Source organism: Propithecus coquereli, unplaced genomic scaffold (assembly GCF_000956105.1).
Source record: "Propithecus coquereli isolate 6110/MARCELLA unplaced genomic scaffold, Pcoq_1.0 Scaffold519, whole genome shotgun sequence".
Taxonomy (NCBI): domain Eukaryota; kingdom Metazoa; phylum Chordata; class Mammalia; order Primates; family Indriidae; genus Propithecus; species Propithecus coquereli.
In genome coordinates, this window is record NW_012151052.1 from 1,472,106 (window position 1) to 1,485,790 (window position 13,685).

The 13,685-nt window shown below is 41.9% G+C and overlaps 2 gene segments (V, D, J or C); both read left to right on the plus strand.

The window, feature by feature from the left end:
* The first annotated feature begins 392 nt into the window (after positions 1 to 392).
* LOC105820310 lies at positions 393 to 1,279 on the plus strand. The segment is given in 2 exon segments: positions 393 to 467; positions 867 to 1,279. Coding segments are annotated over 2 exon segments (464 nt in total).
* A 9,668-nt stretch (positions 1,280 to 10,947) lies between these two features.
* On the plus strand, positions 10,948 to 11,848 carry LOC105820311. The segment is given in 2 exon segments: positions 10,948 to 11,023; positions 11,430 to 11,848. Coding segments are annotated over 2 exon segments (468 nt in total).
* The last annotated feature ends 1,837 nt before the right edge of the window (positions 11,849 to 13,685 follow it).

Here is a 13,685-nt window from a genome sequence, read left to right on the forward strand (position 1 = left end):
AAAAAAAAAAAAAAAAAAAAACTGTAACCCAACCTCTGCGAGTCCACTGCTCAAGGCCTCTTGGGCGTGGCTCCAGGTCATGGTCCTCAAATTTTGCTCAGAGTAAATCTCTTTAAAATTAAAAAAAAAAAAAATGTGAAGGAAAAAGAAGGAAAAATTATAGTATGTCCTTTCTCCTACTGGAGCTAAATAGATTTTTTCCTCTGTTAGTTTCCCTTCAACCACAGAGAACGTTGTCTGTTACTTTGCTAACAAGAGAGGCCCCCACACTCCTGTTGGCTCTTTCTACACCGCTGCACCCACCAGGGGATTTGCATACTGCCCCCTGGGGAGGATCTGCCCCTAGAAGTCTGAGATAAAAGCTCAAATCTAATCTTGACTGGACTGATCAGGACTCCTCAGTCCAACTTCTGAAAATGAGGCTCCCTGCTCTCAGCTCCTGGGGCTGCTGGTGCTCTGGGTCCCTGGTAAGGACAGAAGGAGATGAGGAAGGAGAATGGGGTGGGGAGAGCTCTGGGGCTCACTGCCTCCCATGTGTGTTCTGTGCATGTGTTAGATGGGCACACCTTGTCCTCCAGGATGGGTCAAGTCAGGGTTAGATCTGAGAGAGAGAGGAAGGTTCCCGAAGGAGCAGGGCCCTGTGCTCTGGTGAAGACTCTGACACAGAAAGAGGGGATTGTGTAGGGGACTTCTAGAGGTTCTCTCCTGACTTGAAAATCTCTGTTCTCTTTGAAATTGAATGTTTTGGGAGAATGAACCAAAATCACACATATGAAGTATAACTTAGTCTGAAATAACAAAAGAAAATAGTGAATATGTCTCCTAATGTGTGTACATAACCTTGCCCTTCTCTCTCATTCTTCCAGGATCCAGTGGGGAGATTGTGATGACCCAGACGCCACTCTCCCTACCTGTCACCCTTGGAGAGCCGGCCTCCATCTCCTGCAGGTCTAGTCAGAGCCTCCTGCATAGCAATGGAAACACCTATTTGAGTTGGTACCTGCAGAAGCCAGGCCAGTCTCCACAGCTCCTGATCTATTTGGGTTTCACCCGGGCCTCTGGGGTCCCAGACAGGTTCAGTGGCAGCGGATCAGGCACAGACTTTACACTGAAGATTAGCAAGGTGGAGGCTGAGGATGTCGGGGTTTATTACTGCATGCAAACTATACAAGTTCCTCCCACAGTGGTAAAGCCCCAAACAGAAACCTCCTTGCTGGGTGGCCCAGCTGCCCACCAGTGTTGTTTGCCTGGTGAGCAGGCGCCACAGAGCACGTTGTAGGGAACCTCAAGGAACGGTCAGCAGGCGACTGATCTGGACCATGAGGGCTGTGGCTTCACCTTGGCGGGCACATGTAATACCTGTCAGCTGTGACAGCCTTGGCCTGGCAGAACCTCCAGGAGAATGGAGGGGGTTCCAGTGCCCTGTGAGAAACCAGACAGGACAGAAGAGAAAGCTGAATGAAAGCTCACGCTAATCTTCCCTGCCTGCCCTGCATTTATTTGTCAATTAAATCCATTCAGTGTAACAGCTTTGCATGAAGTCTGACTGATAGAAATCCAAAACTAATGCATTTTTTAGATTTTATTTTGGTTGAATAGTTACTGGTGTACATGCACCCGGATCTGTTTAGTGACGACTCTCCTCCTTCCGCTCCACCCACCTTCACACTCCCCCCGCCTTTATTTTATGTTTTTTTAGCACGTCTCTCTAATAAAGGGGCAGGCACAGCATTTCATACTGCTGTTTCAGGGAGTACCCAAGTAAAATTGTCCATATTCTTGGGTTTTGACTACTAGATAGACTTTGTTAAACTATTGAAAAGCAAAAGTCATGTGTTGAAGTTTTTGATCAGTGTCAGTCACAGCATGTTGAAATAAAAGAAGAGATTTTTGAATTCCATATCTGGATTGTAAAAATAAATAACCAAGTCTGGAAGAATTAGAAAACATGCATTTATATACCATATTCAACACAATTTTTGAAATGTAAGATAATATAAGGTAATTTTGTCTCCCAAGAATAAGAATATTAGAATTTGGGGCAGCAGTAAAGGAGAATTGGAAGGACACGTGGTAGACACCAGCTCTTGGTGCAATACCCAGCTCCGTTGCTCACATTTGTCATTGTGGGGATGCTGGTGACATTGGGGTTGAACTACAAACCCTGATGGAATCTCATATGTATTTCTTGAAAATACTCACGGTGATGAATAGTTCCTGACTGGCCTTCAGATTGTGCCCTGATGCCACTGCAAACTCATGAGGAAGTCGTGCATCAGGCAGGGCTCACAGGTTAGCAAATTTCCTAGCCAAATGCACTTTAGGTCATATGAAGCATTCCTAGTCATCCAAGTAGGACACTGGTGAGTTTCCTAAATTGATTCTTCCCCCATCATATATCTGGATGTGACTGGAAAGAGAACGGTCATTCAGGAGAGACCTTGTATGAAAATAATTCAGAGGTTGACCAGGGTGGAGCTGGGGCTCGGAAGATCAGCAGGAGATGCAGGGACAGGAGCCCAGGGCCCACGTCTGAGACATACATTAAGGACAATCAGTGCAGCTTTATAGAAGGAAACCCACAGGAATGAGGGAGGTTTAACTCTACCTTTCTGGTCCAGCCCCAGCCACTGCTCCTGACGCAGACCTCAGCAAATGTCCCAGGGAGAAATCCAGCCTGGTGTCACAGGTTCAGCCCTTGTCCAGTCTGCTAAGGCAGCTCCACGCACCTGCCAGACACAGCTGGATTCTCCTTGCAATAAAATCCTCTGCTGAGCCAACCCCAAATCCCCGACCACTCTCAAATCTGGCCAATTTCACTAAAGAACACAATGGCAGGAGAACATCAGCTCACCTACAAAAGGTATTTCCTCACTGGAATGTTAGGTCATCTGCTCTGTATTTCCTCTATAGTGCTCTCATGTCATCACAAACATGACTTTTTAAATTTATTTCTTGTTCTCTTCTGCTTTTGTTATGAAATTTTTGTTTGTCTTCTAAGACCTATAGCATTATTACTGAATGTGAAAGTTATAATTTTTTACTTCAAATTAAGTGCAAACTAATATGACCTCTATGGAAAGTAGTATTCAGATACCTCAAAGAACTAAAAGTAGTAATACCATTTGATCCAGGAATCCCAGTACTGGGCATCTACCCAAGGAAAAAAAGACATTCTGTAATAAAGACATCTGCATGCGAATGTTTATAGCAGCACAATTCACAATTGCAAATATGTGGAAACAACCCAAGTGCCCATCACTACATGAGTGGATTATTAAAATTTGGTATATGTATACCATGGAGTACTACTCAGCCATGAAAAACAATGGTGATATAGCACCTTTTGTATTATCCTGGATGGAGCTGGAGCTCATTCTCCTAACTGAAGTATCACAAGAATGGAAAAACAAGCACCACATATACTCACCATCTATTTGGTACTAATTGATCAACGCTTACGTGCACATATGGAAGTAACATTCTTCGGATGTCAGGCAGGTGGGAGGGGCAGGAGGGGATGGGCATATTCACACCTTATAGGTGCGGTGCATACCGTCTGGAGGATGGGCGTGCTTGTAGCTGTGACTCATGGAATATATGTAACATGAATATTTGTACCCCAGTAATATTCTGAAATAAAAAAATAAATAATAATAATAATAATGAACCAAAAGCCTGCAAAAAATTATCCTTCCTATACCATTCAGTGGAGACAAGATGAGTAAAACCTAGAAAGATTGGTTGATGGGAGTCATTCAAGGTCATTCACATAGTTGAAAAACATCACAGAGAATTCTGGTGACTCCTTTTTTCAGCAAAGCTGTTCCTCAGTAGTTCTAAAGATGGACCCATAGTGCTGCTATGAACATTCAAGTACAAGCTTTTGTGTGCACATATGTTTACATTTTTCTTGGGTATATATTAATCCCTAGCAGTGGAATTGCTAGATCATGTGGTAACTCTTTGTTTAAACACTTGAACTGTTAGACTGTTTTCCAAACATGATGCACAATTTTCCATTCCTACTAGCAGAGTAAATATTCTATTTTACTGCCAACCTGGGAAATGAGAAGGACAAACCTCTCAGTGAGTGGGTGTTCAGAGGAGCTCAGGATGTAAGAAAACAAATCCAGGGTACTCCGAGATGTTCATTAAATAGTTCTTAAAGTTTTCGTGGTCTTACCAAACCTGGGCACATGTTTTTTTCTCCTCAGTGCATGTCAACTCACACCCAAGGTTGTTTAGAGGAAGGACAAAGCTGTTCCTCAGTAATTCTATAGATGGACTCACAATGCTGCTATGAACATTCAAGTACAAGTTTGAGGAGATAGGGTGAGGAGATAGAAAAGATAAGGAAGAATTGGCTCAAGACATAAACTAGGGAGAACAAATCAGAATGAAAGATGGAGAGCTGAAGAATGTGAAATGAAAACTGTCTGTGGGAAGAACAGAAAATTGGAGCAAGAATTTCCTTGTTGTCACACAGTGTGTCTGTCCTGAGGATCTTGGACTTGTGGACTGGTGCTTAACGTGGAAGGACTGAGCACGGACATCTATTCCTCTCACCAATTCACCTGTTATAACCCCTCGCGTAGAGTAGAATCCTCTTGAGAAATCAGATGTTTTATGTTTTTGCATTTATTAATGGACGAGCACTTAGAGTTAATCTCAAACAAGAGAGAGTGGAAATAAATTGAGGGATCAAAATATAAGTGTAAAAGCATATATTTATTTTATCTATTTTTTGTTAAGCCTGTATAAATCTATAATTTTGAATTTCAAAGTCAAGAAAAATATTGGACATTACATTTACTGTAAATTTAGTATGATGGCAAAAGTTATTCCCCTTCAACTCTGCTTCCTATTTTTGCATGAGTAATATTGTCATTGTATACACAGATTACTTTATTATCATCACATTGTATTGCATTACATACTTTATATTTGAGGAATTATTCCCACAAAATGACATTGAATTTATTAACAGATTTTCAACTTAGGTAGATTAACTTTCAGGTTTTGGTGATTTCTGTTCTTCCCAATAGCCTTTTACAATCACAAACCACAGTTTCCTCTTCTTGAGCACGCCACTCTATTTCAACTCTTGGTCAGCCGAACTAAATCTTTCAAGGGTTTCTATTTTTGAAAATCATTATGTATATTATAACTTTTTGTAGTTTTAAAATAAAAATTTTCTTCATATTTGATTTGTTTAGTTCAATATAAAATGCATAGATTATAATTTCTCTTTTTCTCAAAACTTTGTTATTTTTTAAGATATCATTACATTGATTACTAGAAATTAGTTTTGTAGACTGGGACTCTGAAGCAAGCCTGATTTTTATCCCTGAAAGAAAGAATCCTTGGGGATTTGGGATATTTATTTATTCATTTATTTTTAGACAGAGTCTCGCTCTGTTGCCCCAGGTGGATCGCAGTGGCTTAATCATAGCTCACAGCAACCTCAGACTCCTGGGATCAAGCAATCCTCCTGCCTAAGCCTCCCAGGTATGTGGGACTACAGGTGTGTGCAACCACACCCGGAAAAATGTTCTATTTTTTGTAGAGATGGCATCTCACTCTTGCTCAGGTTAATCTCGAACTCCTGACCTCAAGCAGTATTCCCTCTTCAGACTCCCAGATTGCTAGGATTACAGACGTTAGCCACCACACCTGGCCTGTTATATATTTTTTAAATGTAAGAAACTATTTGTGTGTTTTCTCATTTTACAAATGTTTGACTCAAATTGTATGACACATTGACATGTAATTGTTGCCAACTAATAGCAGAAAATGCCTGTGAAAACGTAGTGCTTTTTTTTTTCTCTTTTCTGTGAGGCTCGCTTAGCAGGGTCTTTGGGATGTGGTCTTGTAGGAACTGAGATGGTGAGCTCGTACTCCGCTGTCTGCTCAGGGGTCCTCAAGGCTGTGAAAACAATTCTCAAATAGAACAACGGGTGGTTAATCAAATAAGAGGCTATTGTGCTGTGATATTTCCCTTCAAGTGGGCAATTATATGCTGTGAGTTTATTCCTCTGTTTTATGTCAGGTAGTTTATTAGCAAGGCCGTCCTATCAGTACATGTTCATAAAGTTATTCATTGAAGCACTGTTTTTAATTATGAGCAAAATGAAAATGTCCAAAATGTCCACACATAAAATCATCATTGAAAAACTACGGCACCTCCACACAACAGAGTAACTTGCAGTTGTACAATAAGGAGGAAGATCTCCATGAAGTGATATGGAGTGATCTCTAGGATATATACAATATTATTAAATAAAAATAATAAAACACAAACACGAATCTATGGTGTGTTATTATTCTTGTAAAGATGAAGGGGAGACCCAACAAAGAAACAAACAAAACTAGGTGTGTAAACCAGAGTTGCTTGGGAGGGGTAAGTGGGAGGGAGTTGTTGAGGGAGGGGCATGGCCATGGGACAGAGGGGATTAGACATGTGTCACACGTGTCACCTCTCTGAGTACACCTTTACTGCTTGTGTGTATTTGTGCCTTTGGGGACTGTGTTAATATTACACATATTCTATTCAAATAAATAACTGAAATCAACAAAGGTGAGGGAAATCCAGATGGAGGACAAACTAAAGAAAATGAAACTAAATGTACTACGAACGAATGGAAACAATAACCAGGGGAATGGATTAGGAAAGAAAGTACAACTGTAAGTAACATTGCAATTCATTATTTTGACTATTTTCAGCAGGCCTAAAGACAAAGAAACTGTGAATAAAAATAGCACTTGAGTGAATAGCTCTGATTTCACAGTGGTATGTGTCCAGTGTGTATGTGTGCACATTGTGCTTTCTTCTTCCCAAGCGATGGCTCCATGGGACTTTCTGCCTGAGTTTACAACAAGGGGTCTGTGTGGCCTGACAGCAAGCGCAGCTCCAAGGCTACTGCTGTCCATTACGTGACCTGTGGCCTCTGCCAGCTCCATCTGCTGTGCTTCTAAGTGAATACACCCAGGAGCATTCGTTGGTCTTTCCTAGCAAGTATACAAGGTTTACAAATTAAATTCTCAGCATATTATGGGAGTACAGATGTTCAGGTTACATATATTGCCTTTGCCCACCCGAAAATAAAAAAATAAAAAAATTTTAAAAACTTAAATTCTTTCTTTTTTGCTTTTCTTTCCTTCTCTTGCATCATGTTTAGATGTAACATGAAGTAAAGTGCCTGGGTCAGCGTTGGGGCTCAATACATATTTGTAGAAAAATGGATAACAAGGAAATTGTCTTTCATTTTTCCAAGAGAAATCCTAGGATCAGAGAGAATCTAGGTGAGCACTGAGCTAGTATCTCCAACGATTTTGGTCAGTTTATGTGGTGACGAAGGGACACATGTGAGGAACCCTTGCCAGGCCCCAACTAATGCAGGGTAATGGCCTTTTTTGGAAAGAACAAGCAAAGTAGCCAAAAAAACCACTGCTCTCACCCTTCATAATTTCTATTCAAAACAGACTTGAAGCAAGAATTTTCACCTTTCTGTAAGTATGGGTTTAAACCTCCACAAAAATCCAGTATGTATTTGGTTTACAAAAATTAGAAAAGGATGGCCCTCCCTCCATAATAATCTACAGGCACCCCTCTACCGCCCTGGAGAAATTACTAAATGGAATGATGTTTATGTCTAACCATAAAGGAACACTTTAAACCAAGTTTCCCTGTGCAGCCCTCAGCCCTGTTCTCCAGGGAATCCCCCATGGGAGTTGAGCAGGACAGTGGGACAGACAGGAGGGAACCTGCCCACCGGTTATGACTGGGAGAGGATAACAAACACGTGGTATAAGCCCAGACTGACCGTGTCACTGCGGACCCAAAGTCTGATGACTGTACAGTCACTCCATTGCTAATTAGAGTGATGTGTAGCAAAACCTATTGTAGCCTCCACAACAATTGGATCCCAGACATGGTGGGGAAATCCCGATTCATGGACCACTGACATCTAACTGAAAACTATGTGTCACTGTCTAATGTGGCCACACATTAGTACTTGCATAGTACCTGGCAACCAAGTATAACTTGTGATTCGCATCACAAGAAAACATATGAAAATGTGCAAGAAAGAGCCTACACATCGCCGCAGAAATGGCAATGTCAGATCATAGGGAAAACCCTCAGGATTCCCCCACATTTGACCACAAGAGGGGGCATACATTGCCTCTACAGAGCACAACTCTGATCCCAGAAGGGTCTGGGTATGTTGCTGGCAATGGTGCCTGGGACAACAGACTCATTCTAACTTGATGATGATGATGATGATGATGAACACCACTTCTTCATTTCATTTCATAGCTCACACCTTTATTCCAGGAATGATTTTACACCTCTTACTGCAGCCCATTCATCTAGCAGACCCTGTCGACATAGAGCAAATAACACCCATGGAAACGCCTAGGGTATTTAGCTGAAAAACAGTTCCCTCTTTGCATAGTGTCCACAAAGCAGAGCGTACGTCTGGGGAAATGAATCTAAAAGAAATTACAAGTTAGAAAGAAATGTGAGTGGGAGGGTCTGTCTATTAAAAAAAAGAAAAGGAGTCAGGACCAGGTCACCAGAGTGCAGTCTGGTCATTGAAGGGCATCAGGAAGACAGGGATCAAGGTGTCATCATCAAGGTGGGAGAAAGATCACCACCTGCAGGTCCTCCCCAGGCCAGTGGCCATGGACTTATAGATGTGTAAGTCAGACCCACATTTGCTCATATTCACAGCCACCTCCTGGCTCCAGAGACAGGATTGAGCTGATATGTCTTCCCAGATCTTCAGCAACTATGGACACAGTCTGACAATGAGTAACAGGACAATGAAAACCAATGGCTTTTATTACATGTCTACTCCATCTTTACTCAGGAAAGATTTTCCAACTTGCTCTCATTTGCTTTTTTTTTTTCATACCTATGACTTCTTCAAATATTTGTCTTGTACATATTTTTTTTCCAGAAGCCTAAGTCAGACTAACTGTATCCATTCATGTCTGGCTGGGATTTCTCTGATATTCCCTCTCTACCCGCTACCTTCTCCTAATGTTTCACTTTTCACAACAATCAAAACACAGTCCCATTGATTACTCAAATCGTAAAAGGAAAACTTGGAAAATCCTATTTTGAGAATAAGTACCAGGTCAATGTAGTCACACATTCTTCAGCTGAGGGTCCAGAATTTCTGATTCTAGGGCCCATGTTCCAACTGTGTGGATCTCAGCATGGCACCAATAGTATCTCAAACTCCCAAGTCAGAAGTAGTCAGTGAATTCTGTACATTCCATTTGATTTCTGAAACATTCTAAGTGGTAGATAATGCTATTCATTGGTACAAACAGTTGACTTCATAACAGCTGTGCAATGGTGGACATGACCATGTTTAATAAATCCCAGTCCTCTTTTCCTTCTCCAGGATATCAACATTCCAATGGTAAATGGTCAGGATAGACACATTCATTTCAGTGACCATCACTTATTCCTTCAGTGTTCCCTATTTGGCAACAGGTTTTACACAGGAAAAAACACTGGGGGAAAAAAGTTGGAGTCAGACAGTATCTCAGTTCGTTTGTGCTGCTGTAACTAAATAATACAGACTGGGAAATTTATCAACAATAAACATTTATTTCTTGCAGGTCCAGAGTTCTGGATCTTGGAGGTCCAAGATCAAGACACCAGCAGATGCAGTGTCTAATGAGCTTGGCTCTCTGTGAGTTCAAGATGAAATTGTGTTTCTGTGTCCTCACATGTTGGAAGTAGGGAGGGCAAAAGGAGACAAAGTGAGCGTTGTGTCCTCATGTGGCAGAAGCAGTGCAAGGAACAGGCAGTTCCCTGGAGCCTTGTTTATGAGGGCATTAATCTCATAGGTGGGGGCAGAGCCCTCCTGATTTACTCACTACCCAGAGGGCACTACGTCTAATATCATCACCCTAGGGTTTGAGGCTCAACATGAATTTCAGACACACACGAACATTCAACCATAGCAGACAGGAAGAGCCTATTCCTGACAAAGTCAGCATATAACCACATAGTAAGAGTGATCAAACCGCCTTGCTCACCTTTGATGAAGGATTTCCTATAAGAAGGGTTTCATTAGTCATATTCATTTATCATCACCAGAAATGACATACTGATTTTCCATATTGTAACTTGTGATATCATGCACAGATGACACATCCCTTCCGTAATATTCTTGACAAAAATGAAAAATCTGAATCCAATCAATGAAAAACATCGCATAAATCTGATTAGAGGGTCATTCGTCAAAATAACTGGCCAGTATACTCAGAAGTTTCAAAGTATTGAAAAACAAACAAAAACTAAGAACTGTCACAGACTGGAGGGAATGAAGGAAGCATGAAAACTAAATGCCGTATGGAATCCTGGAATTTTACCCCAAAACATAAAAAAAGACATTAGTATAAACCTAAGTGAAATTCAAATATAAATTTTAAATTAGTTAATAGTATAGGATTAATACTAATTTGAAAGTTATTTAAAGTGTTCACAGAAAAAAATGTCAAAAAGAAATTTTATGTCCAGCAAAACTATCGTTCAGAAAGAAAAAGAAGGGATGCCATGACTCGCAGATATGCCCTCAAATTCATTCAAAAGGAAACCCTTCAGAATCACGGTATATTACGGCAGACAGTAACTTCAATCATTCAGATGGAGGCCTCAAAAAGGCCTCAAAAACAGAAAAGAAACAGAAAGAAACATTAAAATCCCTTCTCCTACTTAGACAGCATGGAATTTTTCTCTATTAGTTTCGCTCTAAACACAGGGGACATATATGTCACTTTGCTCACAAGAGAGACCCGCACCAACCTGTTGTTTCCTTTCTTCCACTGCACTCACCAGGGCATTTGCATACTGTCCCCCAGGGAGGACCTTCCCTTGTGAGTCTGAGATAAAAGCTCAACCCTAACCTTGCCTGGATTCACCAGGACTTCTCAGTCCAACTTCTCAAAATGAGGCTCCCTGCTCAGCTCCTGGGGCTGCTGATGCTCTGGGTCCCCGGTAAGGACAGAAGGAGATGAGGAAGGAGAAGGGGGTCGGAGGGTGAGCTGTGGAGCCCCACTGCCTGCCACATGTGCTCTGGGCATGGGTTAGATGTGCACGTCTTGTCCTCCAGGATGGGCCATGTGAGATTTATATGTCAGAGAGTGAAGAAAATTCCAGAAAGAGCAAGGGCCTGTGCCCTGGTGAAGACTTTCACACAAAAAGAGGGGAACAGTATAAAGGAATTTTGTAGGCTCCTTTGGGCTTTGAAAATCTCCATTCTTTTATAAAACTATATATTTGGGGAATATGATTCAAAACCTAGAGCACACAAAAATTTAGGCTGAAATAATTATCAAAAGCAAATTATAAAAATGCCTCTGATGTTTGTATATAACCTTGCACTTCTCTCTTGTTACTTCAGGATCCAGTGGTGATATTGTGATGACCCAGACTCCACTGTCCCTGTCTGTCACCCCTGGAGAGTCGGCCTCCATCTCCTGCACGGCTAGTCAGAACATCCAAAACACTAAAGGAAATACCTATTTGAATTGGTTCCTGCAGAAGCCAGGCCAACCTCCAAAGCGCCTGATTTATAAGATTTCCAACCGGGACTCTGGGGTCTCAGACAGGTTTAGTGGCAGTGGGTCAGGGACAGATTTCACACTGGAAATCAGCAGGGTGGAGGCTGAGGATGTTGGAGTGTATTACTGCATGCAAGCTTCCTATTATCCTCACACAGTGGTACATCCCCGAACACAAACCTCCATGCTTGGGGTGGCCCAGCTGCCCAAATGTGGTGGTTTGTCTTGTGACAGCTCAGCAGCGTCTCTGGCTGCATAAGAGGAAAGTGTTGGAGAACTCAGGGCAACAGGTTGCATCTGAGGTTCCCGTTACATGAGTGCCTGTCTATATGTCAGGCAAATCCATTAATAGCCCTGTTAGCTGCAACAGCCTTGGCATGGCCTAAGTAGCAGAAGAATAAATATGATCCCAGTGCCTTCTGAGTAACTAGACATAATCGAAGGGAGAGCCAAGTGAAATCTCATTCTCATCCTCTTGCTTTGCCTGCATTTGTCAATAAGAGTCAATCAGCAAAATAGCCAGACAATTAATGCAGATTTGCGGCCCTATGTGTTGAATATACCTTAAGGTTTAGCAGTTTTATGTATTTTTTAAGAGGGTAATATTTGGTAATATTCAGAAATTGGTACTTCTCAATTTTCCCAAATTCCTTCTTCTCCTTTCACTATTTACCTCCATAAAGATGGTAGTGATGGCATTCTCCCCCAAGCTGCCTACAGGAGCAGCTGGCTGAGGACAATCAGTAAAAATCTTGGTTTTTAAGCCTCAAATAGACTTTTGTAAATTCATGGTGGAAGATTGAAGATTCTATTGCTAAAACTCTTTTATTTGCTTCAATTACCTCTTGCTAATAGAAAAAACTGACCAGGAAAACCCATGAGGTCATAGGAGGGAGCTGATGCAGAGGAGATAGGGTAAGAGAGGAAAATGACAAGGGGAACTGGAACACCTGCCCACGGAAATGAAGCATGTTCTCTAAATCTCCTGGCAACTCAATTCCACAGGTACCATCTCCCTCCTAATAGTCAGACCTTGTAAATTGGTGAGACTGACATTCCCAGTTTATGAGGGAGAGCTCAGTGACACAGTTACTTAAAGCCTCATGGGCAAGTCTACCAGGAGGACCCTGTGAGATTCTGGGAGCTGTATTTTGAATAAGGAATAGTTTGCTAGTTTGCTTTCTGGGGAAGGCATTGTCCTCCTCCAGAACCCTAAAGGTCTATGGTATCACTCCTTTTGGGGCCTTTCAAGGGTGTCCACACAGTGTCCTACTCTAATACGGAAGTATCTAGTACCAGGTAATGTGCTGCTTCATATGGTGCAAGTGACAGAGCCACATGTATTAAAAACCCAAACCTGCTGTAGAGTCTTCTCCTGCTCTGAGCCCACTCAAGGCAGTGTTCCAAATTAGTTGATAAATGGAATAGTATAGTATATCCAAGTGTGGAAAGTGTTGTGTCAACTCTAGAGAGGCCTACCCAATCCTGGGCTTTATTCTCAGGGGTAGAGGGTAAAAGGTGCAATTATTTGTCCTTACCTTGAAAGAGATGATCTAGCATGTCTTCAGTCATCTGGACCGCTGGCATCTTCACAAATGTGACAGGCCCCTGAAATTTATAGGGTTGCTCCCCACCCTCTGAAGCACGTGTTTTTACAAAATATCCATCATCCTTACAATTTCCAGCTCATCACACCTAATTAACATGATGTCATCAGTATAGTGTTGTATGGGGTGATGCTTTGTGGAATGTCCATATGATCAAACTTTCTTCAGCCGACATTTTGACGGAGAGCAGGAGAGTTAACCTAGCCCTGGGCTAGGACTGAGGTTGTGAGCTGCTATTCATTTCAGATGGTGGCAAACCCTACCAGCGGCTGCCATAGGCTGTGTCTTCACTCTGCTCTGCTCTGCTGCTGAGCCCTGGATCTGGTCAAGCCTGGAGCAAGCTCTGCCAGAACCTCACCATTGCTCATCTGCAGATGACCAGCAGAGAGACACTTTATACACTCACAGATGGTGCAGGGGAGAGCACTCATCTTCTAAGTGTAAATTCTGAATATCTGAATCAATATGAAATCCTCATAATTTGCATAT